The sequence below is a fragment of the Rutilus rutilus genome, assembly GCF_951802725.1.
Source record: "Rutilus rutilus genome assembly, chromosome: 23".
Lineage (NCBI taxonomy): Eukaryota > Metazoa > Chordata > Actinopteri > Cypriniformes > Leuciscidae > Rutilus > Rutilus rutilus.
In genome coordinates, this window is record NC_140233.1 from 7,922,141 (window position 1) to 7,947,035 (window position 24,895).

Here is a 24,895-nt window from a genome sequence, read left to right on the forward strand (position 1 = left end):
ATCCTTTGCTTTAGGCAGAGAAGAATTAGCTTTACGTGCTAGTTATTTCTGTTGATCCTCTGTTCTTGTCGGCAGGGAAGTTAAGTGTGAAGTGTTGGTCATTTGGAGAGTTAACAATAGTTAAGCTGTGTTAACAAGTGTATCCTCTGTTGATCAGGGAAGTTTTTAGTGTTTGTTTGTGTGGTAAAGAAATTCACAAAATGTTAAGGGAAAGTGCTAGACTAATTGCCACTACTGAAAAAGGTGGACTTGCAACTCCTTCATGGTCAGAGAATGAATTTAAAAAACTTTTAGGAGAACAAATGGAACTAATAAACTAATAAAGTCACTGAAAAAGTTAGACAGGAACTAACTCAGAAATATGAAATACACCCAGACAAAACTTGGTCAGTAGATGAGTGTAAAAAGGTGCTTGGAGCAAGCATCCACAAAAACAATATGAAGGGCATTATTTGTCGTCACAGAGAATTTGTTTTAGCAAAAGCTACAGAACAGTCTAAGCGCAACTCAGAGCTAGAGAAACAGGTAAATGAGCTCCGTGCTAGAATATCTTCGTTGACTAAGAAATTGAGCTGCAACAAAGCTATAATGCAAGCTGCATTTCGTTGCCTTGTACCTGTACTTGTGTAATGACAATAAAGTTGAATCTAATCTAATCTAATCTATAGAAAAAACTGATGTAGAAGTTAGTCAGCCAGATAACATTTACCCTGACTTACAAGCTTTCTTTGAAACAGATGTAGAAATCCAGTCAGTAACTGATGAGCCTGTAGATTCAGTAAAGGTATGTGGCGCTAGAAGGAGGTCTCAGGGAACTGAGGGAACTGAAAGTGTTCCTCCCAACTCTTCTGTTGTCCAAATACAAACTGTTGCCATAGCACTAGGCCCTAAAGATATCAAGAGACTATCCCAGAGTTTGCCCTCAGCACGCACAAATTTTTCTGAATTTAGAAGAGCATTCATAAGTAAAATGCGTCTTTACGACATGTCGTTGCCAGAAGTTACACAGCTGATGTCACAAATTGAATCTGAATTTAACAGTATTGAGTCTGCTGTTACTTCCGAACTGCTACATGCCAGTAAAGGCGATTTGAGAGAAGGTGTTTTGAAAATCCTTAAGAATCTCTTAGGACCCAAAATAGATTGGTCGAAAGTTACTAGATGTGTACAAAAGAAAGGAGAGACTATAAGTGAATACACTGAAAGATTTTGTCAGTCAGCTGCAACGTACAGTGGAATAGTGGAGGATTCTGAAAGTGTACTAGTTGATAGAGGAGCTCTAATCCGTATTTGGGCAGATGGTCTTATAGCTGAGTACAGATCAGCCTTGCCATTCCTCGAAATTACGTGGGCTAACGGAACTCTCAGAAGTAACCTACAGGTTAGCTACATGGGAAAGAGATGCTGATGTTAAAACCCAAGTGAGAATAGCAGCAGCTACGTTTAACCCAACGAAACAAGACAATAGATGGACTAAAAAATAAAGTACATGCCACTACTGTGGAAAATTAGGACATTGGGAGAAAGAGTGTAGGAAGAAGTTGCAAGATAATAAAAGAAATAGAATGCATAATTCTGCTCCTTCTCAGCCTGCCTACAACCCTGACATAGTTCCGCCAATGTCCACTGAAACTTTAGGACAGCTCGTTCAGGCTCTTCTAAGAGCACAAAAAGAACAGGAAAAAAACTAATTGTTGGGGCTGTGAGTAGCTACCTTTCCCCTGTAATCCATCATAATGACAAAATAATTTTTGTGAAAGGTAGCATAAAAGAGAAAGAGATTGATTTTTTGCTTGATACAGGTGCAGAGATTACAATAATTCCTACAAAATTGGCTAAAGGTTTAGACATCCCGTACAAGAAAACCAAACTTTCTTTAACTGGCGTAATAGGTGAAGATTCTGTTTTGTATGAAACCCCACCCATAGAGGTACAATTTGGCCTGAAAACTCTGACGACAAAATTGCTATGTGCTCCATTGAATACAGGTGCAATTTTAGGCATGGATCTCCTGAGACAAGGAGTGCTAGTTAAAACCAACAGTCCCTGTAACTCACCCATGTGGCCCATCAAGAAATCCAATGGGACATGGAGACTCACCATAGACTACAGAGTAGCCAATAAAAACATTGATAAAATCACCCCGCTAGTGGCAGATCCATCTACAATTTGTAATGGCTTACCATTAGATTGTAAGATTTTTTCAGTAATTGATGTGTCTAATGGATTCTTTTCTGTACCATTGCACTCTGACAGCCAGCCATGGTTAGCTTTCACAGTTGACCATGAACAATATCAGTGGACCCGATTGGCTCAGGGATTTCAAAACTCCCCGACCATATACCATCAGGCTGTCAGACGTGATTTGTGTGACCCAGAATGTCCAGTAAAACAGTCCACTATTATCCAATATGTCGATGATATTTTGATTGCCTCAACAGATCACGAGGTACATCAAACTGAATTGGCAGCATTGTTAGACTATTTGCATAAAAAAGGACACAAATGCAGCTTTCACAAAGCTCAAATTGCTAAAAAGCAAGTCACATTTCTGGGTCAAACAATTGGTGCAGGAAATAGATCTATTACACAGGATCGAACGGCTTCAGTCAAAGCCATACCTCCGCCTACTACCATTAAAACACTAAGCTCATTTTTAGGAACAGCAGGTTACTGTAGACCGTGGATTGAAGAATATGCCTCAATTGCTCAGCCTCTCTATGACTTGTTGAAAGGCCATGGTAAAGATTCAGATATTGTTTGTATGGAAGAACTTCACCTCAAAGCATTCAATGATTTGAAGAGAGCACTATGTCAACACCAGCATTAGGAATTGCCCAATCTGATAGACCCTTTGTGCTTTATGTCCATGAACACTTGGGCTTTATGACTGCATGTCTAATGCAAGATCATGGGGGCAGTTTACGTCCAATTCATTACTATTCTGGTAAACTTGACATAGTAGCTCAAGGTATGGGACCATGCCTCAGAGCAGTACAGGCAGTTCATCTAGCGCTTCAGGCTTCATCAGTAATGGTGTTAGGTCAGACGGTAAATGTAAAATGCCCTCACGCAGTGTCCGCACTAATGAATCAAGCAAAAGTCACTTCTGTCACTTCCTCTCGTTGGGGAAATTGGTTAACTACTCTCACAGCCCCGAACATTGTTTTACAGCGTGCACCAGTCACGAACCCCTCATCATGAATGATGTCTGCAATGACTGAAGTTGTGTTAGAGGATGAAGGCGAAATGACTCATGATTGTGTTACGCTTACATAAGCAGCGACAAGTGAAATAGCAGAAACTCCCATAGAAAATTCAGAATTTGAGTTATTTGTTGATGGTTCAGCTCAAGTAATTGAAGGAAACAGACGAGCAGGTTATTCAGTAACGTCCACCACTGAGGTGGTAGCTTCAGGTCGTCTTCCAGATCATTTTTCAGCTCAGGCTGCAGAACTGGTAGCTTTAACTAGAGCATGCACGCTAGCTTCAGGATCGGTTGCAAATATCTACACGGATTCCAGGTATGCTTTTGGGGTAATTCATGATTTTGGTGTCATTTGGCAAAGCAGACAGTTTCTAACTTCTGCTGGATCCCCCATTAAGCATGCGGAATTAGTGAAAGATCTTATGTTTTCCATGAAACTTCCAAAGAAATTAGTGGTGATCAAAGTGAAAGCACATCTCACAACTAACACTACAGAAGCTAAAGGTAATGCTCTTGCAGATGTAGCAGCTAAACAGGCAGGTAGTACAGCACAGAAGACAATTCTGCCCCCTGAATCAATCATTGATCTGTACAAAGACGTTCCTTTATATGAAGCATGGACATGGTTAGATAAAGGAGCCACAGTGGATTTATCCGGCTGCTGGACCAAAGGGGGAAAGTATGTTGCTCCCGAATCACTGCTGCCATATTTAGCTAAAAAAATACACAATTTGGGTCACAGTGGTCCAGCAACGATGAATCACAGGTTCTCAAATCAATGGTGGAATCCAAAATTCAGAAATGTAGCCACAGAAACAGCCAAGAGGTGTGTTACATGTCAGAAAAATAATGATGTACCAGCAGCCATTACACCAGCAGCACACACCCCAGCTCCACCAGGACCATTTCGTCACTTGCAAGTTGATTACATCTCTTTGCCCCCTTGTAAGGGAAAATTACCAGATTGCATTGACTCAGATCAAGGTACACACTTCACAGGACAGGTAGTCAAGGTAGTGTCTAGAATGCTGAAGGTTAAGTGGAATCTGCACTGTCCCTACAGGCCACAAGCATCAGGACAGGTTGAAAGGGCGAACAGAACAATCAAAACCAGGCTAAGCAAAATGCATCAGGAAGGAGTATCATGGGTTGAAGCGCTGCCAGCTGTACTGTGTAGTATGAGAGCGTCACCTAACAGATCAGTAGGACTGAGCCCTCATGAGATTATTACAGGACGTCCAATGCAGATGCCAGGTGTGATTGATCTTAGAAATGCTGATGTTCACATTGCCTCAGATGCCCTGATCTTTTACTGTGAAAACCTTACAAAGGCAGTACAGAGTGCCAGAGAGAGAGTTGAGTCATGTTGGCAGACTCCACCAGAGGGTGGACACACAATCATCCCAGGTCAGTGGGTCATGATAAAATCATTCAGACACAAGCCGTTAGAACCTAAGTGGCATGGACCACATCAAGTAATGTTGATTACAGCAGCTGCAGTGTTGTGCCAGGGAAAGAAAACATGGACTCATGTGTCACATTGCAAAGTGGTTCCTCCCCCTACAGGGATAGGATAGGACACATGGACCAGTGAGGAGCCCAGGGAAGAACTGGAAGCAACAGGCTTTCGGGGGCCAACCCTGCGGTGAAGATTCCCTTATAGGCCCTTCCCAACCATAGTCCATCCTCACCTCACTGTTCCTTTTAGGTGTCTCATGAATTAAGAAATAGGGAAAGAAGGAACCACAATTAGCAGATACAGATTGAACAGAGGATACAACCCTAATGTTTGCAGTCTTTACAATGAATACTGGTCTGTTGCAGTTGTTCTTTTTTTCTTTTTTTTTTTCTTTCTTAACTCTGTGCAGATACCACTTGACGGTTATCCTGAGAACCATATGCACTGACCTACACACCTGCATATGAAGACCCAACCTCCAGAAAACAACTAGACCAACTGCAGAGACTACAACCAACACAGAAGAAAAATACACAACGCAGAAACTCATCTACGGGAACTTCAGTCATCAAGCAACATGATCAAGATTGCCTTAATCCTAACCATCATTGACATAGCACAAAGTGTAGACCCCAGAAACAACATATTCTTAGAGCTGATGAATATGTCAAGAAATGCCTTGTTTGCTGGAAAGAACGTTTGCATGCCACACGCACCTTCTGTAGGAGCAGGAATCCCATGGGTTGCACACCCTATCTCCAAATGTGACACGTGTACCTTATTCCATCATCATACCAGTGGAGTATTCAACAAAGATACATGTCACAACGTAACCATTCCTCCAGCTTCTCAGTGTTGCATACCTGGACTACCATCCTGCAACCTAACTTCAGCTACTCCCATCATGACAGATCTACTCCTGCCAATGATGTTCCACTGGTGCATGGAAAATTATGCTCCAGCATCGACTCCACTGGGTGAAATTCCTCGTAAACGTTGCAGTTTTGTAATTGAAAGAGGAACAGATGAATCCCATGTGTACGTTACTACTACAGAGAAGAAACAGGAAAATGACATAATCGAGTGTCTCTCCAGGAACCCATCCCTACCGAAAATTTTTGCAATAAATCAGTGGTGTATGATTCCTCCACCAACTGGCACTTTTTGGTTATGTGGAACTTCTGTCTACAGCATCCTACCCAGCCAATTCAACGGCAGGTGCACCCTGGTTTATGTTCTGCCAGCTATCAGAGAAAACACACACTCCACTCCAAGCTCTCCACAGTTACATGATTCATCTCCTTCTACCAACAAAGATGGCTGCATTCCAGGACTCACTTGTGTTCAAACGTGGTGGTCAAGAACTCTTGGAGCTTTAATCCCATCGTATGGTGTTATGCAGGCTCTCGATCAAGTCAGAAGCCTGTCGGATTCTGTACAGAAATTGGCCAATGATACAGCTTTGGCCCTGGGCAACATCACGAACACTCTCGCTTCGCACAAGATAATGATCTTACAGAACAGAGTAGCCTTGGATTACATTCTTGCAACGCAAGGGGGAGCCTGCACCATTATCGGCCCTGAGTCCTGCACCGGGTTAATGGATCCAACAGAGAACTTGAACAAAATCCAACAAGACATTCTTGATCTTTCAACAAAATTACACCAGATGACTGAAGACAATTCTTCATGGTTCGGAAACTTGATTGGTAAACCCTGGCTGTGGATTAAAGAAATAGCAATGCTGCTGTTATTTCTCCTACTGGCGTTCTACGTATGCTTCCACAGTATCAAGTGTTTCATTCAACAAATGACTCACGCCTCACACAAGAAAATGACTGGTCCAACCATAAAAGAATATTACCCGTAAGAACTTCACGGACCCTAATTGCATGTTTGTTTCTGTGTCAACATGCAATTACAGATGAACAACACAGATCATGGTATGTGCCTGTAACTATCACACGTTACAAGAATGAACTTGCTTTGTGCCTGTAACTTACACAAATTACAAGATTGAACTTGCTATGTGCCTGTTACTTACACAAGTTACAAGAATTAACTTTTAAGTGTCTAAATTTGTATTTTGTGAGGGTTTTTAAGAACTCGCCAAGGGGCAAATGTGGGATTGCAAATGTATAAAAATGTTTAATTTAGGTTTACATTGAATTTAGCATGTTAAGGTTAGGTATAAATTATTATTAGCAGAGTTTTCTAGCAAAAGACTCCGGTCAGTCCTGTTTTACTGAAACTCTTGGAGTTTGTGTTTTAGCAAGAAAGTCCTGCCAGTCCTGTACTCGGGTCTCAGCATTTGAATAGATATGCTGAGTGAATTAGGGTGGGCAGCACTCTCAGTCCAGAACAGGTTCCGAGACCTGTCTCATTTTGGTTCCTGCCCTTAAATGTATATAAACTGTAAGTGAACATTCACTTAGTGAGACTTGGTGACTGCAGCTACCGACAGCTCGTGTTCTCAATAAAGAATCCTGCTGAAGAAACAACCAAGTCTCCTGGTCTTCGATTCTGAGTTTACAACACCTGAAATTAGTTGATTTCCTTTAGAAGAATTATATTTGACAGATTATAACTCACCTAGTACTATTTACCTCTTAAAATACCTTTAGATGGCCAATGCAACCATTATAATGCAGTATTTCACCTGCTAAAAAGTGATTGAAGCCTCTACTTATTGACTGAAAGGTTATTTCTGCCCTGTAATGAGTTGATTATATTCATGAGGGTTATATTTGACAGATTATAACTCAGCTAGTACTTTTTACCTCTTAAAATATCTTTAGATGGCCAATGCAACCATTATAATGCAGTATTTCACCTGCCAAAAAGTGATTGAAGCCTCTACTTATTGATTGAAAGGTTATTTCTGCCCTGAAATTAGTTGATTATATTCATGAGGGTTATATTTGACTGATTATAACCCACCTAGTACTTCTTACCTCTTAAAATAACTTTACATGGCCAATACAACCATTATAATGCGACATTTCACCTGCCAAAAAGTGACTGAAGCCTCTACTTATTGATTGAAAGGTTATTTCTGCACTGAAATTAGTTGATTATATTCATGAGGGTTATATTTGACTGATTATAACTCACCTAGTACTTTTTAGTTATTTTAAGAGGTAAAAAGTACTAGGTGAGTTATAATCAGTCAAATATAACCCTCATGAATATAATCAACTCATTTCAGTGCAGAAATAACCTTTCAGTCAATAAGTAGAGGCTTCAATCACTTTTTGGCAGGTGAAATACTGCATTATAATGGTTGCATTGGCCATCTAAAGGTATTTTAAGAGGTAAAAAAAGTACTAGGTGAGTTATATCAGTCAAATATAACCCTCATGAATATAATCAACTCATTTCAGGGCAGAAATAACCTTTCAATCAATAAGTAGAGGCTTCAGTCACTTTTAGGCTTCAATCACTATTACCACGGACATAAGCTGATGTTTATTTGCAAGTCATGTCTGTTTGATCCACATAAAAGCAGCTGTAGTCGTAAAGAGACTGGGCGATACAGCTTTAACACGCTGCGCGCGCTCCCGCGGACGGCAATCAATTTTCGGCGGACCATCACTTTTCGGCACGACACCTGTCAAACACACACACACACACACACACACACCGTGAAAGTACTTCGCAAGTAAAAACTACTAGACTGCTGGTGGAACTATATTTCATTTGGAGCTCCAACTAAGTCAAAAATAAAATATGTCAAGTAAAATGGACATCGGTAAGTATTTCACTCGTAAACTAAGCTATTTTTATAAAAGAAAAAAATGGCAAATTGTTTACAGTTTGTGTGAGACACTTTTACTGCTTTCACTTTCATATTGGTCTACAGATACGATTTTGGATATGTGTATGCAACTTTAGGCTCGGCTTAGTTTTTTCTCATGAAGTCTTTTATAATTATAGGCAGTTACAAATTGTCTTTTTTGTCTTTCTTTCAATCTAGTAAATGAATGTAAATATAATACAGTCATGTATTTGCTGGTGCTAAAGGCCGCCAGTGCATTGATAACACTTTCCCAACTGTGAACACACACAAGAGAGAGATTTATTCACTGGTTTAGAGGACAATTTAATTATTTGCTCTGAAAACATTATTCTGAAGCTATTTGTAATTTGTCTTGCTTACTCTGTGTGTTCTGAGACCTCTTATGTTTTGTGTGCAGATCTTTAAAATTAAGCTATTTTATTTTCTATAATTCACAATTATTGTCCATCAGTAACTTTTGTGCAACTCTGATTTAAGAGTTTAATTAATTTGAGATACACTTATGTGTCATTTTTAATCAATAATGTGTAGTTTGACACTAATACAGATACAGTAAACTTTATTTCAAGAACCCATTTTTCACAAAGACAGATTACTTAAGGAGATTTAAGATGTCACTCGCCTTAAGAAGTGTGTTTGATTCTCTCTTTGTTTCAGGTGACGCTCAACATCTCTCAGAGCTGAGGATTGTGTTGATTGGATATAGAGGAGCTGGTAAGAGTTCATCAGGAAACACCATCCTGGGCAGAGAGGAGTTTGACTTGAAGAGATCATCTCAGTGTGTGAGGAGACATGGAGAAGTAGCAGACAGACACATCACTGTCATTGAAGCTCCAGGATGGTTCAGTAATTACACTTTAGAGGACAGTCCTGAGAGACTGAAACAGGAGATTGTGCTCAGTGTGTCTCTGTGTCCTCCAGGACCACACGCTGTACTACTGATCATAGATGTGGACACTAGATTTATAAAGACTCAGAGAAAAGTATTGCAGGATCATCTGGATCTTCTCAGTGAGAGAGTTTGGAGTCACACTATAGTGCTGTTCACTCATGGAGACTCTCTGTTAGACACATCTATAGAGCAGCACATTGAGAGTGAAGGACAGGATCTCCAGCGGCTGGTGGACAAATGTGGGAACAGGTATCATGTTCTCAACAATCTCAACAGGAGTGATGACACTCAGATCAAGGAGCTGCTGGAGAAGATTGAGGAGACAGTGGCACTAAACAACGGCCGCCATTTTGAAATAGACAGAAATATTTTACAGGAGGTGAAAGAGAGAAGAAGAGCAGAGGAAGAGAGAGCAGAAGAACGAATGAAGAGGATGAAAAAACAGAGAGAAAGCATCAGATCACAGATGAGTGAGCACATACTTTATAATGCAGATATTCACATTGTTACATTTTCATGATTTACTTAATATACTCAGTCACAGCAATAATAACATGAAACTTCTTGTTATTAATTGCAATTTGTCGAGGCATTCGCAATAGATGTGTTCAAAACAGCTCACAGTGACGGCCCATAAAAGAAGGCGGCCCATATTTCTTAAACAATCCCGTTCTTCATTGGGTGTGCTTTTGAAAACGGAAATTCCTTTACCAAATCCATAGAAAACAATAAAATATTTTGTTTTTGAATGTTGTAAAATCATTGTCTTACGTAAATGAACATCATTGTTTCATGTCATCTCTCCTCTGTTATACACTGGACTGGTGACACTGAAATGAGAATAGTACCATTATATTTTTTTTATTATGATGGTCAAAACCCATGAATCCCCAAGCATACCATTAATATGTTACCCTGTTCTTATGAAATATTTCAGTGAGAGGAGTTGAGAAGTCTGACACGTGGTCTATGGGAAGATCTGCTTACGGTTCATTTGGAGCAGGAGCAGACAGCAGGTCAGATTCACCCTTCAGCTTCGAGGGTGGCTCATATCTCCAGGAAAGTTGTAATAGCATGGGTTTACCATCACCATATAGTGAGTATATATATCTTTTTTTAAATGTTTAAATGTATTATTTAAAACATATTTTAAATGATTAAATTCACTTTTAGTTTAATATTTTTTAAGTTAATGCAGGAGCTTGTTTTCATTCATCATGGCTACTCAACGCTATGGTTTTGATTTGTGGTATATCAATTCTGTTACTACAGCACACAATTTCTTTTCTTTCTTTTTTTTTGTAGTATGTGCAAAATTATGTTATTAGTACTAGATTTAATTTAATATTAACATTGAAATGCTGCCTATTGCAATACAATACAGTCATATTCAAGCAACGTTCTTTACATATTTTGCTCTTCTACCTGCACTCATTTCCGTCGTTGGTAGAAGTAGCAGAGGGTGGTGATAGATGAGAAATGTACAGTTTTATACCATCATGCTGATAATGTTTTTTCAGACATTTGGCAATCCGATAAACCGTTGTATAAAACACCCTTAAAATATAAAACCTAACAAAATACTTTTAAATATATTTATTCCCCTGATTTCCCTGAGAACATCTAATTGCAGTGTGTGTTACCTGCCAGTGTGTTGATTTGTATCTAGTACCTTAAACTAACTTTTTTGTTATTATAAAAGTATATTATTATTATGTTATAACTTATTAGATTTATGTGCTATTGTCTATTAAATGTGCTATTAAATGTCAGAATTGTCACACTGTGTTGTTCTAATTCAAAAAAATGAAAATAACTTTCTGCTGGTTTTGTTTGTTTGTATGTTGCAGTGAGCGGAGATGAGCGGTCTACAACGTCTATGAGAAGCTCTGCTTGCAGTTCAAACATATCAGAAGCAGAAGAAGAAAGCAGTTAAAGACCCAAATGAAGCTGCCCGACAAACCCAATTTATTTCCTGTGTTGACATATTGCTTATTGTAACAGCTTTTTCATTTCTCATATTATGACTACAAAACTTTACCAAAAAATGAAGTACAGTATCAGTATAACCCTAGTTAACATGTGGATGAGCCGTGAACAACATTTTTAACAATTTTAATAATGTTTAATAATAATGTTTGTGTATTTAATAACATTGCTCTGTTCAAACGTTTTGCTAGAGCATTCTAACCCCATAATTCATACACAGTACATATGAATAAATGTTGATTATATTGTAGCTGCTGTCAATTTTGTAAATATATAAATAAAGTAATAAATAATTAAGTGTTTAAAGTTAAAATAAAGTTTTTAATTCAGTAATTACAATTGACGTTAATAATAATTTTGAAAAATGCTTAAAATAATGTGGACTCATATAACTTTTTTAAAAACAAGTGCCATATTTCAGTTAAAGAAATTACGAATATTGTATTGTCATGAATTCAATCTCTTTCAAAATACTGTCTCTGTTCAGAAATCAGGGAACTTGGTGTAACTGTATGATGTAAAGTCTCCAAATATTTTTTTAAAATACGTTTTATTTAATAAGTGCAGTAACCAATCAGATCTCTCTTTGTTAATATTGCCATCAAAACTTGTAAATATGTTTGACTCATATTTGTGTGGGAACATTTCTGAGGAGTTCTTAACTGTTATTGTGTAACAAATAAAATTAAAGAGATGTCATTTAATATTTCTCACCAAATATATCCTGTGAAAAACACACTAGAGCGTTTTCATGAAGACAGATTACTAATGCTCTTTTGTAAGTGTGAAAGAGTCTATTGTGCATTTACATTTTTAATCTCCCTGTTTTTTTTTTATTCCTACCTGATTAATAAATTGTTTTGACAGATCTGTCAGTTGTTCCTTTGACATCAATTCACTTCACATCTACTCATTTACCCCCACCCCAACAGTGACCGGAGATGAGAAGTTCAGCTTACGGTTCAGTCGGATCGATATCAGGATAATTTGTAGCTCATTACATTCAATTGTCTCTCACAGCTCAGGATTCAAGGCTTTGTGCTCCATTCCTGAGCCTGTGGGACATTCAGAAATCAAAGGTGCACATGACATGCCCAAGATCTCAACATTTAAGAATGAAGAGGATGCTGTATAATATTGACATCATAATGTTTTATATATTTAAAATGACTGTATAAAAAAATCCAAACCAAACTGTCAAGTGTTAGGCTATACTTCTCAGGGTAACTGCTTTCAGTTACATAAAATATTTAGCATCTTTTGTCATTAAAATCAAATAATTTGAAAAAGTGTGTATTCCTCTATATAACCAACTTAAAACTTATAGAATATATGCATGCATAATGTTTTTGCAATAAATAAACAAATAAAAACATAATATGTCATTGTTTTAACTCTTAAGTCAGAGTTTAAGTTAATACAGTAACCAAAACATAAGACCTGATATTCAAAGTCTTTCAGACTTGGGATAGTTTGCAACAATCGTCCAAGGTCATTATAAAATGTCAAAGCAACAATCCACACTGTATGAACATATGAAAGATCTTTTTATAGCATTTGGTTTCATATTTCTCATGGCGATACTGAACGTTTTAACATCAAACTACTGCATAAAAATATTTAAGATATTTATAAAGACGTGTTCCTGTCTCTTTTTAGCTTTACAGCAATATTTCATTGTCAAACACTCTAAAGGCATCAGACATATTAGAGATAAACATAACTGAGGTCCTAAACATTACAAACCCATTTTAACCCACAAAACACATAGCTATAAACTAACAAATACAGTGAAATGTGTTTAAAATTCATCTCTTAAGTGAAATCCTTTACAGTGATACAGCAAGTGTAAACAATCATCCCAGAAAACGTGACCAAATAAATACAATCCAAGGCTTTATATTGAAGCAGATTTATTCTATTTGTTCTGTAGGATCCGTGATGACATCACTGGTGTGTTTTCACACTCGCGTCAGGAAGCTCAGATTGAGGCTGCTGGGGAGCTGGATGGTCTCGAGGGCCACAGATGAAGGGTTGAAGGGGAAAGTGACTGAGAAAATGATCTTCCATCAGTAACTGAGAAGACTCCTTACGATCCTTTAATAAATTCTGTGGAGTGGAGGGAGAAGTGTTTAACCATGAAAACCATGATTCATTGCCAGTGTACATTCCAGAGGGCCGCTATGATTATTTGACTCAGTCGGGCCGAGAACATGTCGTCCGTCTGACAGAATCTGGATCAGAGACGATGATTCTGTCTCATATTCAGGTGGGAAATGTTGTGAACGTAATCTCTGAGATATTTATTAATAAAGTCAGTTCTGTCAGGTCCATAAAGTCAAGAACACACAGACAATAAAAATAAAGAATTTTCATTGAATAGATTGCAAACAAGTTGATGTTCCGGAATTGAAATTTGGCGGTATGGCTCTGTTCAGGGAGTCCTCTGACCTTTCATGAGCACCATGAAATAGCAGAGAGTCAGAGGACAGCAGCAGCAGCATTAGGGAACGCTCACACAGTTTAGGACTGTGAGAGCTAAAATATCCCCCCAAACAAAACCACACCTGGCAATCCTCTGAGATACAGAGGATGATTTTATTTTAACAATTATGCTTAGTAATCTACGAATATACAGATAATTTGCAATGTGTTATAATCAGATGAGTCCTGACCACCCATGAGTTAGCAGAATCAGGGGACAGCAGCAGCAGTATGTTCTGATCAGATGAGTCCCCTGACCATTCATGAATTAGCAGAAGTCAGGGGACAGCAGCAGTATGAGGAGATAGCAGCAGCATATAGAGACAGCTTTATCAGCATGAGGGGATGCAGCAGCAGCATAAGGGCTCTCACATTATTTTGACTAGATGAGCTATTCCCCCCAAAAACAGAAATTGAGTGTCTCGAACGGTGTCGTCTGAGCCACCCTAATTTAGCAATTATATTATGGTAAAAATTAATTAATTACTGAAATGACTATTCAAGACTGCAATAGCTAAAACATGCTGTTACCCAGAATGATCTGACTTTGAACTGTTTTGACAGTCTGCAGTGTAAGCGCTATGAAGAGATGACTAAGCCATCTTCTGAGAAACAAGCTAGATGAAGGAATTAAACAACTTTTTACCAGCGTACAGATCAGCAGAAGCGAGCAGCAAGCATGTATGAGCAAACTGAATGTGCTTTAAATAGGGCGCCTTGTTTGAGCTTTGGCCATTGAGCAGCGAGGGGAGTTAACGAGCTAATGCAGCTCAGCTGGAGCAGATCAGCTGATGGGACAGTGTTGTTAGCAAACAGCATTAGCAGCGTCTTGACTACCTGGCCTGCCAGAACTGACGCTGACGCTCAATTTATCATAAATGCTTTGCTCTTTCTGTTTTAAAGGAAGTGAAGTGTGTGTCAGAAGGCAGCAGGGTGATTAATAGCGTGTTGGAAGGAGATGTTCGTGTGTCAGCAGGAGCTGTAGTGCAGCACTGCCACCTACAGGTCTGGAGGATTTGTTAAAAAATTTAAAATAAAGGAAAGGAAAACCAACTTGACCCTTCTGTTTTTCTTACAGATTATCCTGTTTCACTTTGAAATATGCCACATTATGGAAGCGAAATTGCTTATGAATGTTTAAAGTAAATCTTGCAAGTTATAATACAATAATCAAAACGTCTTTCAACGTCTACCTCTATCCAGTGACATCATCATTCAGGGTCATCGTGATGGTTGGAGAGTTAAAGTTAACTGTGTACACAGCTTTTGGAGCTCATGATCATTTAGAGTTTAGAGTCTGTTTTTACCCGTTCATTTAACAGATGCTTTTATCCAAAGCCACTTACAAATAAGTTCTGTATATTTGTTCTGAAGCACAAAATAAAATAATTTATGCTAAATTTAGAAGCCTAGAGAGATGCCGCCGATGGGCGAGTGGCAGGAAGTGGAGTGTCCCGCTCGACTGGATCTGTCAGGTGAGAACAGCATTCTTCAGTTCAACTGTACAGCAGGAAATCTGATCAGAGTTTATGTTTGACGGTGCTGTGTGACGGGAAGTTTGGAAAAATTGTTTAAAAAACCTTTGAATTTTAAACTATAGATAGAACTATTGATAGATACACTAATGTTGAAAAGTTTATTTGATTTTTTAAATACTTTTTAATGTCAAATAAATGCCGTTGTTTTGAACTTTCTATTCAGAATCCTTAAAAAATATATCAAGGTTTCCACAAAAATATTAAGCAGCTTTTCAAGTGTCTTTCGCACTGCTGAAAGTGTGTGTTTGAATACGTCACCAGGCGGCTGGAGTGACACTCCTCCTATTGCGTTTGAACCGTTTATATACTGTCTATGGTTTGAACATGGTGGACTGGTGGTCAATGTGGCCGTCAAGGTGGATGGAAAACGTCCGATTGGAGCTCGAGTTCGACGCGTTCCAAAGCCTCATCTGCTGTTGGTCAGCGCCAGCGGTGAACCGTCCTGCAGCTTCTCCACAGAAACACTCTGTGAGGATCTTACTGACCTGGAGGACTATTGCCAACCTCACGCTCCAGGTCAGAGATCATGTGTCATCATATACTGTTAGGTGCAATATAAAACATTTCTGTTCTTGAGAATGTTTTATTTTATTGTAGGTGCCCTGCTGAAAGCCGTGTGTGTGTGCAGTGAGCTGGTGTGTTTATCGTCTCCTGTCTCTCTGAAAGAGCAGTTGTTGCAGCGCTGGGGAGGCGGACTGGAGATCCACAGCTGGTCTTCACTGCCACATGGTTCTGGTCTCGGTGAGTGGGAGTTACTTTTGATTGAATCACTTCACTGTTTAAAGGTGCAGTAATGCTTGTTTTGGAATAAACACATAAAATATATTTTGTACAAATGGGAAAAAAATGTGCATAAGAAAGATCAAATGTAATAATAGATAATTTATTAATAATTATGTACAAATGTATAATGTCATTATGGCGGCTGGTACAACAGCAGCAGCAGCACGGCGTGCTGCGGTAGTGTGCACACAAGAGTTTTCTCGAATCTAACCAGAGATTTACCATACTGATGACGGAAGAGTCGTAGTCGAAGATGAGTTGCTGAACTTTATTGTGATTAAAATGCGAACACTAAGCCATGATGATATGTGACGATTGTAACGAGCAGTTTCAGCTCTGAGCGGATTGAGAACTCAAAGGCAGTTTTGGCAGAGCTCCTTCCACATCATAAACGATGGATCTCCCATAGGGGACAAAAGAAGGATGTTAATAATGTCAAAATGTGTCTGCAAGCGCTTAATGAATGCGGTGAAGAGATTCCAAGATTTGTATCGCATTTCCTGGATGAACTACCCCCCGTCTCATTTAAACATATCGACGTGTCTGTGCTCCTTGGGAAAATGCAGCAAATTAATACTGACATTGATTACCTAAAAAGAACTATGGGAACTCAAGTAGCTGCCTGTGAAATGTTGCGGGAGGTTTCTGAGAAACTTGACGACCGGCTGACAGCTGTGGAGGGGCACTGTGACCCGGACGCTATCTGCCTCTCTGCCGTGGAGACACAACCGGGTCTTGCGCCCAGCGTGACAGGTCTTTCCTCGGCTGTGTTGGAGAGGCCAATGGGCTCTGGTCCTGTCTCCTGCCCTCCCTCTGCGGCTGATGAATGTTCGACAGCGGCGCGTGGTGAGACTGATGGCGGAAGACCGGTTCAGTCTGTGACTCCCCCATGGAGTATGGTGGTTAAGGATGGGCGCAGACTGAAGCAGGTACGGCTGAAGCAGGTATCTGAGAACCCTGTTCATCGAAACCCCACACCTCGCATTGTAAAAACTCCAAGGAGGTATGTGAGAAAGAAAACTGGCATAATTGGGACTGGTGTGGTTAGTAATATACTGGCTGTTAAAACAAAGATGGTAAAGGTATTTGCAACAAAGTTTGATCTCAGTGTTGGTGCAGATACTCTCAGTGACTACTTAAAGATGAAGCTGAATCGGGAAGTGACATGCAGAAAAATAGAGGCGTCACAGAGCAGATTTAGCTCCTTCTGTATTTCTGCTGAATGTAATGATGTGGCCGAGCTATACGATCCGCAGCTTTGGCCCGCTGGGACTTTTGTCCGACGCTACTATGAGCCTCGTCGCCCTAGGGGAGCAGACGGAGGTCTGTCCGGGCCAGAGGATGCCCCCCGCTCTCGAGATGAGGGGCTGTTGCATGTTAATGATGCTAGTGTGCCTGCTGTAGTTGTGGGTGAGGACGGGATGAAGGCCAGCTGCTCGGCTGGAAATGACAAAACATTGTAAAATGCGTGTTGTCTCATATAATACCCGCGGGCTGCGAGTAGGTCATACTGCTACTGATATATCAAAACGTCTGGTTGTGGATACATTGCTGGATGAGTGTGACATTCTGTGCTTGCAAGAAACGTGGCTGGCGAAACAAGATCTGGATAAGCTGAACACTATTCACATAAACTTTCATGGGGCTGGAGAGTCCACTACTGACCTCAGTACAAAGCTGGTTCGAGGTAGGATAGCTGGTGGTGTAGCAATATTGTGGAACATCAAATATGACTCAATGGTGAATGTGGTGCGCCTAAATGTTGACTGGGCCATAGGGCTAGAGTGTAATTTTAATGAAAAGAAATGTATTGTCTTAAATGTTTATACACCGTATGAATCATATGAGCATGAGGATGAATTTTTGAACAGGTTAGCGTTTATTCAGTCATTTATAGAAGAGAATAGTTCATCTTGTGTCTATGTTATGGGTGATTTTAATGCTGATATGTCAGATAGCAAATCTTTATTTGCAACACATTTAAAGCAGTTCTGTAATGAGTCTAACTTAATTCTATCGAGTATTGCTTTGTTGCCTGACTCAAGTTTTACCTATGTTAGTGATGCGTGGAACACAACATCTTGGTTAGATCATATTGTGACCACTGCTGATGCTCATGCTTCACTGATAAATGTGGAGATCTGCTATGAACTTGCCACCTCAGATCATATACCTATTGCTGCTTTGTTAGATGTTGAAAAACTGCCCCTGCTGTCCAGGAATAATAATGCAGCTTCAAGTAAACTGGACTGGTCAAAGCTGAGTAAAGAGGAGGTGGCTGAATACTCATTGCGAACTGAAAGTTTTCTAAATAATATTCCTCTGCCTTATGATGCCATAATGTGCTCAGATATTAATTGTAAGGATGTGCTACATGTTGAAAAACTCTGTGCCATGTATGATGGTATTGTGAAATGTCTTAATGTCTCCAGTGAACCATTCTGTAAAAGAAAATGTAAGGTGTTTAACATTAGACCTGGGTGGAATGAGTTTGTGGCTGAGCAGTATGCTGAGGCAAGAGAGGCCTTTAGACTCTGGTCAGAGGCAGGAAGGCCTAGACATGGGGAATTGTTAGATAGAAAAAAAATGACAAATGCTAGAGTTAAGTATGCACTACGTTTTATTAAGAAAAATGAAAATACAATGAGAGCAGACTCACTAGCCAGAAAGTTACAGAAAAACAACCCTACTGATTTTTGGCAAGAGGTCAAAATTATGAATAACAATAAAATTTCCTTACCGGCTGTTATTGAAGGTATTAGTGGACCAGAAAAAATAGCTGAGCTCTGGCGAGAGCATTACTGTGACCTATTTAATTGTGTCAAAAGTAACTCAGCTAGAATCAATCATGAACATACTGATTTCTCAGCAGATATGATGGTTAGGGTAGTAGATATCTATGATGCCATTAATATGTTGGAGAACAACAAAGCCTGTGGTATGGACTACATTAATGTTGAACATCTAAAATATGCCAGCCATAGGCTCTGTCCTTTGCTTTCCATGTGTTTTAATGGTTGTTTGGTTCATGGTGTCCTGCCCAACGCTATTATGTCTGTTTTGTTACTACCTGTGCTTAAAGACAAGGCTGGTAAGCTCAACAGTATTGACAATTATCGACCAATTGCATTAGCCAGTATCTTGTCCAAAGTACTGGAGAGAATACTGCTAACAAAGTTAGAAATGTATGTTCTTACTACTGACAATCAGTTTGGGTTTAAAAGAAAGCATGGAACCGATTTGTGTATCTATGCTCTTAAAGAGATTGTGTCCAGGTATAACAGCCTGAATTCGTCCATGTTTTTATGTTTTATTGATGCGTCAAAGGCATTTGATAGAATCAATCATGAACGACTGTTTGTAAAATTGCTTGATAGAGGTGCTCCTACATTTTTAGTGAGAATTTTAGTGTTTTGGTATGCCCATCAAATGTTTCAGGTTAAATGGGATAATGTTGTATCTGCTCCGTTTCATGTCAGTAATGGAGTGAGACAAGGAGGAATTATGTCTCCTATTTTATTTAATGTTTATATGGATGATCTGTCAGACCAGTTAAATAGGTTAAAAACTGGCTGTCTTGTGGGCAACATTGTTGTTAATCATCTAATGTATGCAGACGATCTTGTCCTGCTCTGTCCATACAGCGTTGGGCTGCAGCAGATGCTGAAAGTCTGCTCGCAATATGGCTTAGATTATGATATTAAATATAACACTAAGAAAAGCCACATAATGGTAGTTAGAAGCAATGAGGACAATAAATCAACTTTTCCGACTTTTTATTTGTCAGACAGCCCTCTTGCTGTGTGTGAGGTAGTCAAATATTTAGGTCATGTTATATCTAAAGACTGGACAGATGACAAAGACCTATATCGTCAGCGCTGTAAAATTTATGCTCAAGCAAATATGCTCATAAGGAAGTTTTATATGTGTTCAGACTCTGTGAAGTGCTCTCTGTTTAGAACCTATATTACACCGCTATATACTGCTCAATTGTGGTCTAACTATAAGAAAAAGAGTATGCAGCGGCTAAAGGTAGCATACAATGATGCAATGAGGTTGCTGCTCCGTGTCCCTAGGTGGCATAGTGCCAGTCATTTGTTTGTGTCTAATAGAGTGCCAACCTGTGAGGCACTCTTAAGGCAACTGATGTTTGGTTTTATGTGTCGACTGGACAATTCAGTGAACCATATAATTGAAGCCCTAGTTAATCCTCTGAAAAGCTGTTATAGATATTTTTCGAGGCTTAGACGACACTGGTGTAATAGCCTGTATATTCTATAGGCTATTATATAGAATTTTTATGTATTTTTGTACCTTCTTTTTATGATGTTGTTGTGTTATATGGACCTGTGTCTGTAATAAAAGTTATATATTATATAATCATTGATCATAATCACTTTTATTTTATAATAAGAATATTAATAATAATAATTTTTATTATGTGAATTATTTTATAATAAATGTATAATCTTCCATTTTATTATATATATATATATATATATATATATTAATATTTATTCAATTGTATTATTATTTTGTAAATATATGAATTTGTATAGCAAGTGTATATAATCGATTTCACTACATTGTATTTTAACACATTTATTTTATAATAATTATTGCAATATTTATTTGTATAACAATTGTATATCCATTTTACTTTATTATATATTAATATTTTTGTTTTAATAGATGAAGTTTTATGTTGGATCTCACAAAATGTAAATAATTAATTCATTTAAAATGAAAGTGTATATGTGTGTGTGTGTGTGTGTGTGTGTGTGTCTGTGTGTGTGTAGGCACCAGCAGTATTTTCTGGCAGGTGCAGCTCTTGCAGCAGTTTACAGATGTACGGGACGAAGCTTCGACACAAACTCTCTCATTCATGATGTTCTTTACCTGGAGCAGATCCTCACCACCGGTACGAGAGACGCTTTCATTCTTTTATTATAACGGGATGCATCACTTTCTTTCTAGAGTAATATAGGGTTTCACTGAGCTGAAAAGTTTAAATTTTTAACAAACTGAATTTGAAGACATTTAGTATATTTGCTGCTGTTTTAGGTGGTGGATGGCAGGATCAGGTTGGCGGGCTGTTTGGAGGAGTGAAGCTGGCTCGATCTGCAGCTCAGTTACCGCTGAGAGTGGAAGTAGAACAGCTCTCTCTTCCTCAACACTTCCAGTCTGTCCTGCAGCAGCATCTTCTTCTGGTTTACACTGGAAAGAACGCGTTTAGCACGGAACCTGCTGCAGGTACGAGCGGCTGATGGTGACGGTCAGACTTCATGAACTGAGTGACATGTGTGTCACTGGATCACTGTGTGTGTGTGTGCAGGACGTGGTGCGGAGCTGGTATGCGCGTTTACCCTCCATCGTACAGAACGCAGAGCAGCTGGTGACCAATGCAGAGGAGTGTGCTGAAGCCTGCAGAGAGGGTGAGACACACACACACACACACACACCAGATTCAGATGGACTCTTTGATCTCTTTCTCTCAGGATCTCTCCTCAGGTTGGGGGAGTGTATGGACACATACTGGCAGCAGAAGAAGCTGATGGCTTCAGGCTGTGAGCCGGCGGCGGTGAGATCCATGATGAATGCTCTTCAGCCGCTGAGTTTATGACAGAGTCTGGCAGGAGCAGGAGGAGGAGGATTCCTGTTCTTACTCACCCGTGAGCCTCAGCAGAAGAAACCAGTGACAGAGATTCTCTCAAACATACAGGTGAGAGTCAGAGAAACTGGTTCAGCCGCTACTGAATGAGAACATGTGAAGCAGAATGGCTGTTTTAACCCTTTCTAAACTGATATATGTAGAAGCACTTCTCTCAGAATGATTCATTCAATATATATGCAATTTAAACTGGTTGCTGAAAGACCTGTGTGTTTTAGTGTCCTAGTAAAAACTGAAAAACATAAATGGTGAAAGTAAAATGTATTTTATAAATAGTGTTGGTCCTGCTGTTGTTTTGACAGGGAATTGTGGTTCCTTCAGTGTTCATTCAGTGGAGCTGGATATGGACGGGATCTCAGTCATTCAGAAGAGCTCTGAACATCCTGAACAACAGCAGACGACTTAAATCTGACTGCCTTATAAAACTTTAACTGATATTATTTCTGAAAATATATAATTTATAAACATGTGATTCATATAGATTCCCTCCGTGTTTTTATATTTGTTAATCCTGATGATGAATGAAAGGATTTTTAAAAAATATGGAATGTATCAAAAACATTTGAACTACTAAATTACATTTAGGCTTATTTTCTTACTAAATGTAAAAGAAAATGTTATAATGCCATGTTGATGCTTGCATCCTTTACTTTTTTTATTGTACTGTATATCTAAAGTAGCCTCACAGTAAGATTCAGTAATTTAAGAACCCCCGAGGTGAAAATCAAGTTATGTATGTGGTGTTTTAATATGCTTGATAAACCTTGTCCAAATTAATCAGTCGACACCATTGCTGAGTATTTTCTCCTTAAAACTGCAGTGAACCAAAGACAGTCTCAAAAACGCGGTTTGAAACGCCCCTGTTTGTTACCAGCACAAACATATAACAAATCCCCACTGACTTTCTATGATGTTCAAAGCGTTCGGATGCTGAGTTTTAGAGCAGCTGAGACTCAGATGGCGAACGGGAACATGGTTTGTTTAACATTAGCAACACATTATTAGCCTAGCTGTTTGATAATAAAGTCAAGGCAAAGGCTAATCATATCAATTACCATTATAATGGTGCCCGACGTTGTAGAGACACATTACTGGCACATCGATTTGTAGACGACACTCTATAATTAGTTAATTATCTTTGTCCGTATCAGTTTCTGGTTCAAATATGTGGCTGAATTAAACCAGTATTTCCGTTTGCCTTGTGTAGCGTTTTTAGTTGACGAGTGGAACAGGTAACGTTAGTCCGATTTGATGTGAGTGGGTGTAGAGTTATTGTAGAGTTATTCAAGCTATTTAAGGCCATAAATTATTTTCACAACTTTTAAAGGTCATTTTGATGATCAAATATGAGTCTTAATTAGATACAATTATTGACTGCAAGAAGACTAAATAGTCTTCCAACTTGCGCCTGTAGGCTAGTAATTAAAACAAAATAAAAAATATGATATCATTGTGGGATTAAGAGTAGGCCTACTTTATGTTTATGTTTGCCAGGTGAAGTAACTTTTTGAAGTGTGTCTGGATTTAAAGATATTATCACATTTATTTTTTGTGTAGGCCTATGTGTAAAATAACTTCGAAGATCACCTTTGCACACTTCTATACACCTGTAGACCCGCCCATGCGCGTGACTGTTCTGAAGCACCTGTATAATTGTCCAGTCAAACTTACACCACTAGACTGCTGGTAAACCCACATTTACTCCGGAACTCCGACTGAGACCGTGTGAAGTAAAATGGACTTTAGTAAGCATTTTTTTTTTTTTAAACTAATCGTCTTTTCCTTGTTAATAGTAAAAATGACGTTTAATCAAACTCGACGTGTTTGCTGTTTCTGTGAGACATGTTACTGCTTTCACTTTCATAAGACACTTAGGGCTTGCTTTTTGATCTCCATAAAGTCGCTTATACTTATACATAACCTATGGCTCGTCATGGATTGTGTTTTAGGTTGATTTGAAGAATACAGTCAAGGTTTTTTTTTTGTTTGTTTTTTGCGTGTGCGTGGCTGTGCAACTATTCCTGTGCCAGTGTTGTGCGCGCGCAAGAGAGAGATTTATTCATTAGGGCGAGACACTACAGGCAAAAACATTTATGCATCTGTCAATTTTGAAATTTTGGTCTTTTGACTTTTTATAAAGTGTTCTTTCAGATTAATGGAAAGAAAACATCCAAAATACACTTACAACGTATATATTTTATAGCACTTTATCTATTTCTGTTTGTAGATTTCTGTTACAGTAGGCCTAGGCGTCGATTTCGGGGGGGGGGGGGGGGACGGGGGGGGGGACGGGGGGGGGGACGGGGGGGGCGTACCCCCCAGATTTCGTCATGAGTCATTTTGTACCCACCACTTTTAACTTATGTCCATATTAATTTGACTTTTGGTTCGATTTTTTTTGACTGTTTTCAGTGGTTGTGAGGAGCAATATGAGAGAGAAATTTGGTAATCATTGTCTGACCCAACAAAAAAACATTATAATATTCATTTTATTTTATTTTCCATGTTCGCATTTATGAGGGAAAAAACAATGTGTCAGTTCTCGGTTACGGACGTGAGCGCTCTGAAAGCGCCACTAAAAGACTGCTTTAAAACTTTCACAGAGACCTCAAACAGAACGGCTGCCTTTCTTTAAAGTGAATTTCGTTTTGTATTAATTATATCTTAATTTTGAATCAATGTTTCATGAACCAATTGCCTGGATTTAATATAGCTATAAAAAGTAAATATAGCAGAATCATACGGTGACGCATTGCTGCCACATACATATTATTTTTTCACCTCAATTATGTCTAATAACGAGATCTTATGTCGTTTTAAAATAACGATGCATTTTAATTGTTTATTGATGAACTAGTCTTTTCCAAATCAGTGTAGGCTGCCTGCATACATATCTCCACATCTCCGCTGTAATGTAGCCTAGATGCGCCTTTCATACGGACAGGATCACATAATCAGATGGTAGCTACCGTATTTGCTTTCGATTGGATTTTTTTTTCGTTGGTGGACATTTTTTTTAGTAACTTTATAGTTATATTTCTCATGTCTGTGAGGCTTGTCTATACACTGTTT

The 24,895-nt window shown here is 38.9% G+C and overlaps 2 protein-coding genes across 6 annotated transcripts in view; both read left to right on the forward strand.

Moving 5' to 3' along the window:
• The first annotated feature begins 8,284 nt into the window (after positions 1–8,284).
• LOC311283567 (GTPase IMAP family member 8-like) overlaps positions 8,285–24,895 on the forward strand; it is a 73,992-nt gene continuing 57,381 nt past the window's right edge. The window contains exons 1-2 of the mRNA XM_084398062.1: positions 8,285–8,418; positions 9,124–9,828. Coding sequence (XP_084254188.1) covers positions 8,397–8,418; positions 9,124–9,828 — 727 coding nt within the window. The 5' untranslated portion in view covers positions 8,285–8,396. The remainder of the gene's footprint in view (positions 8,419–9,123; positions 9,829–24,895) is intronic.
• LOC311283571 (L-fucose kinase-like) lies at positions 14,394–24,051 on the forward strand. Of its 5 annotated transcripts, none has more exons than XM_084398070.1 (8): positions 14,394–14,836; positions 15,237–15,306; positions 15,631–15,885; positions 15,967–16,110; positions 20,952–21,073; positions 21,217–21,405; positions 21,488–21,874; positions 22,126–24,051. In XM_084398070.1, the coding sequence occupies exons 2-6, from the start codon at positions 15,249–15,251 to the stop codon at positions 21,259–21,261; spliced, it is 624 nt and encodes a 207-aa protein (XP_084254196.1). In that variant the 5' UTR covers positions 14,394–14,836; positions 15,237–15,248; the 3' UTR covers positions 21,262–21,405; positions 21,488–21,874; positions 22,126–24,051. The 5 variants fall into 5 exon arrangements, with proteins under 5 accessions (XP_084254196.1, XP_084254195.1, XP_084254197.1 ...); XM_084398071.1 differs by lacking the exon at positions 14,394–14,836 and having other exon boundaries at positions 14,910–15,306; positions 21,488–21,587; positions 21,651–21,874; XM_084398069.1 differs by lacking the exon at positions 14,394–14,836 and having other exon boundaries at positions 14,842–15,306.

Coding starts and splice junctions, on each gene's coding strand:
- LOC311283571 (XM_084398067.1), top strand. CDS start 16,755: ATGGGAACTCAAGTAGCTGCCTGTGAAATGTTGCGGGAGGTTTCTGAG. Junction 21,074..21,216: donor GGAGCAGATCCTCACCACCG/GTACGAGAGACG, acceptor CTGCTGTTTTAG/GTGGTGGATGGCAGGATCAG. Junction 21,406..21,487: donor TAGCACGGAACCTGCTGCAG/GTACGAGCGGCT, acceptor GTGTGTGTGCAG/GACGTGGTGCGGAGCTGGTA.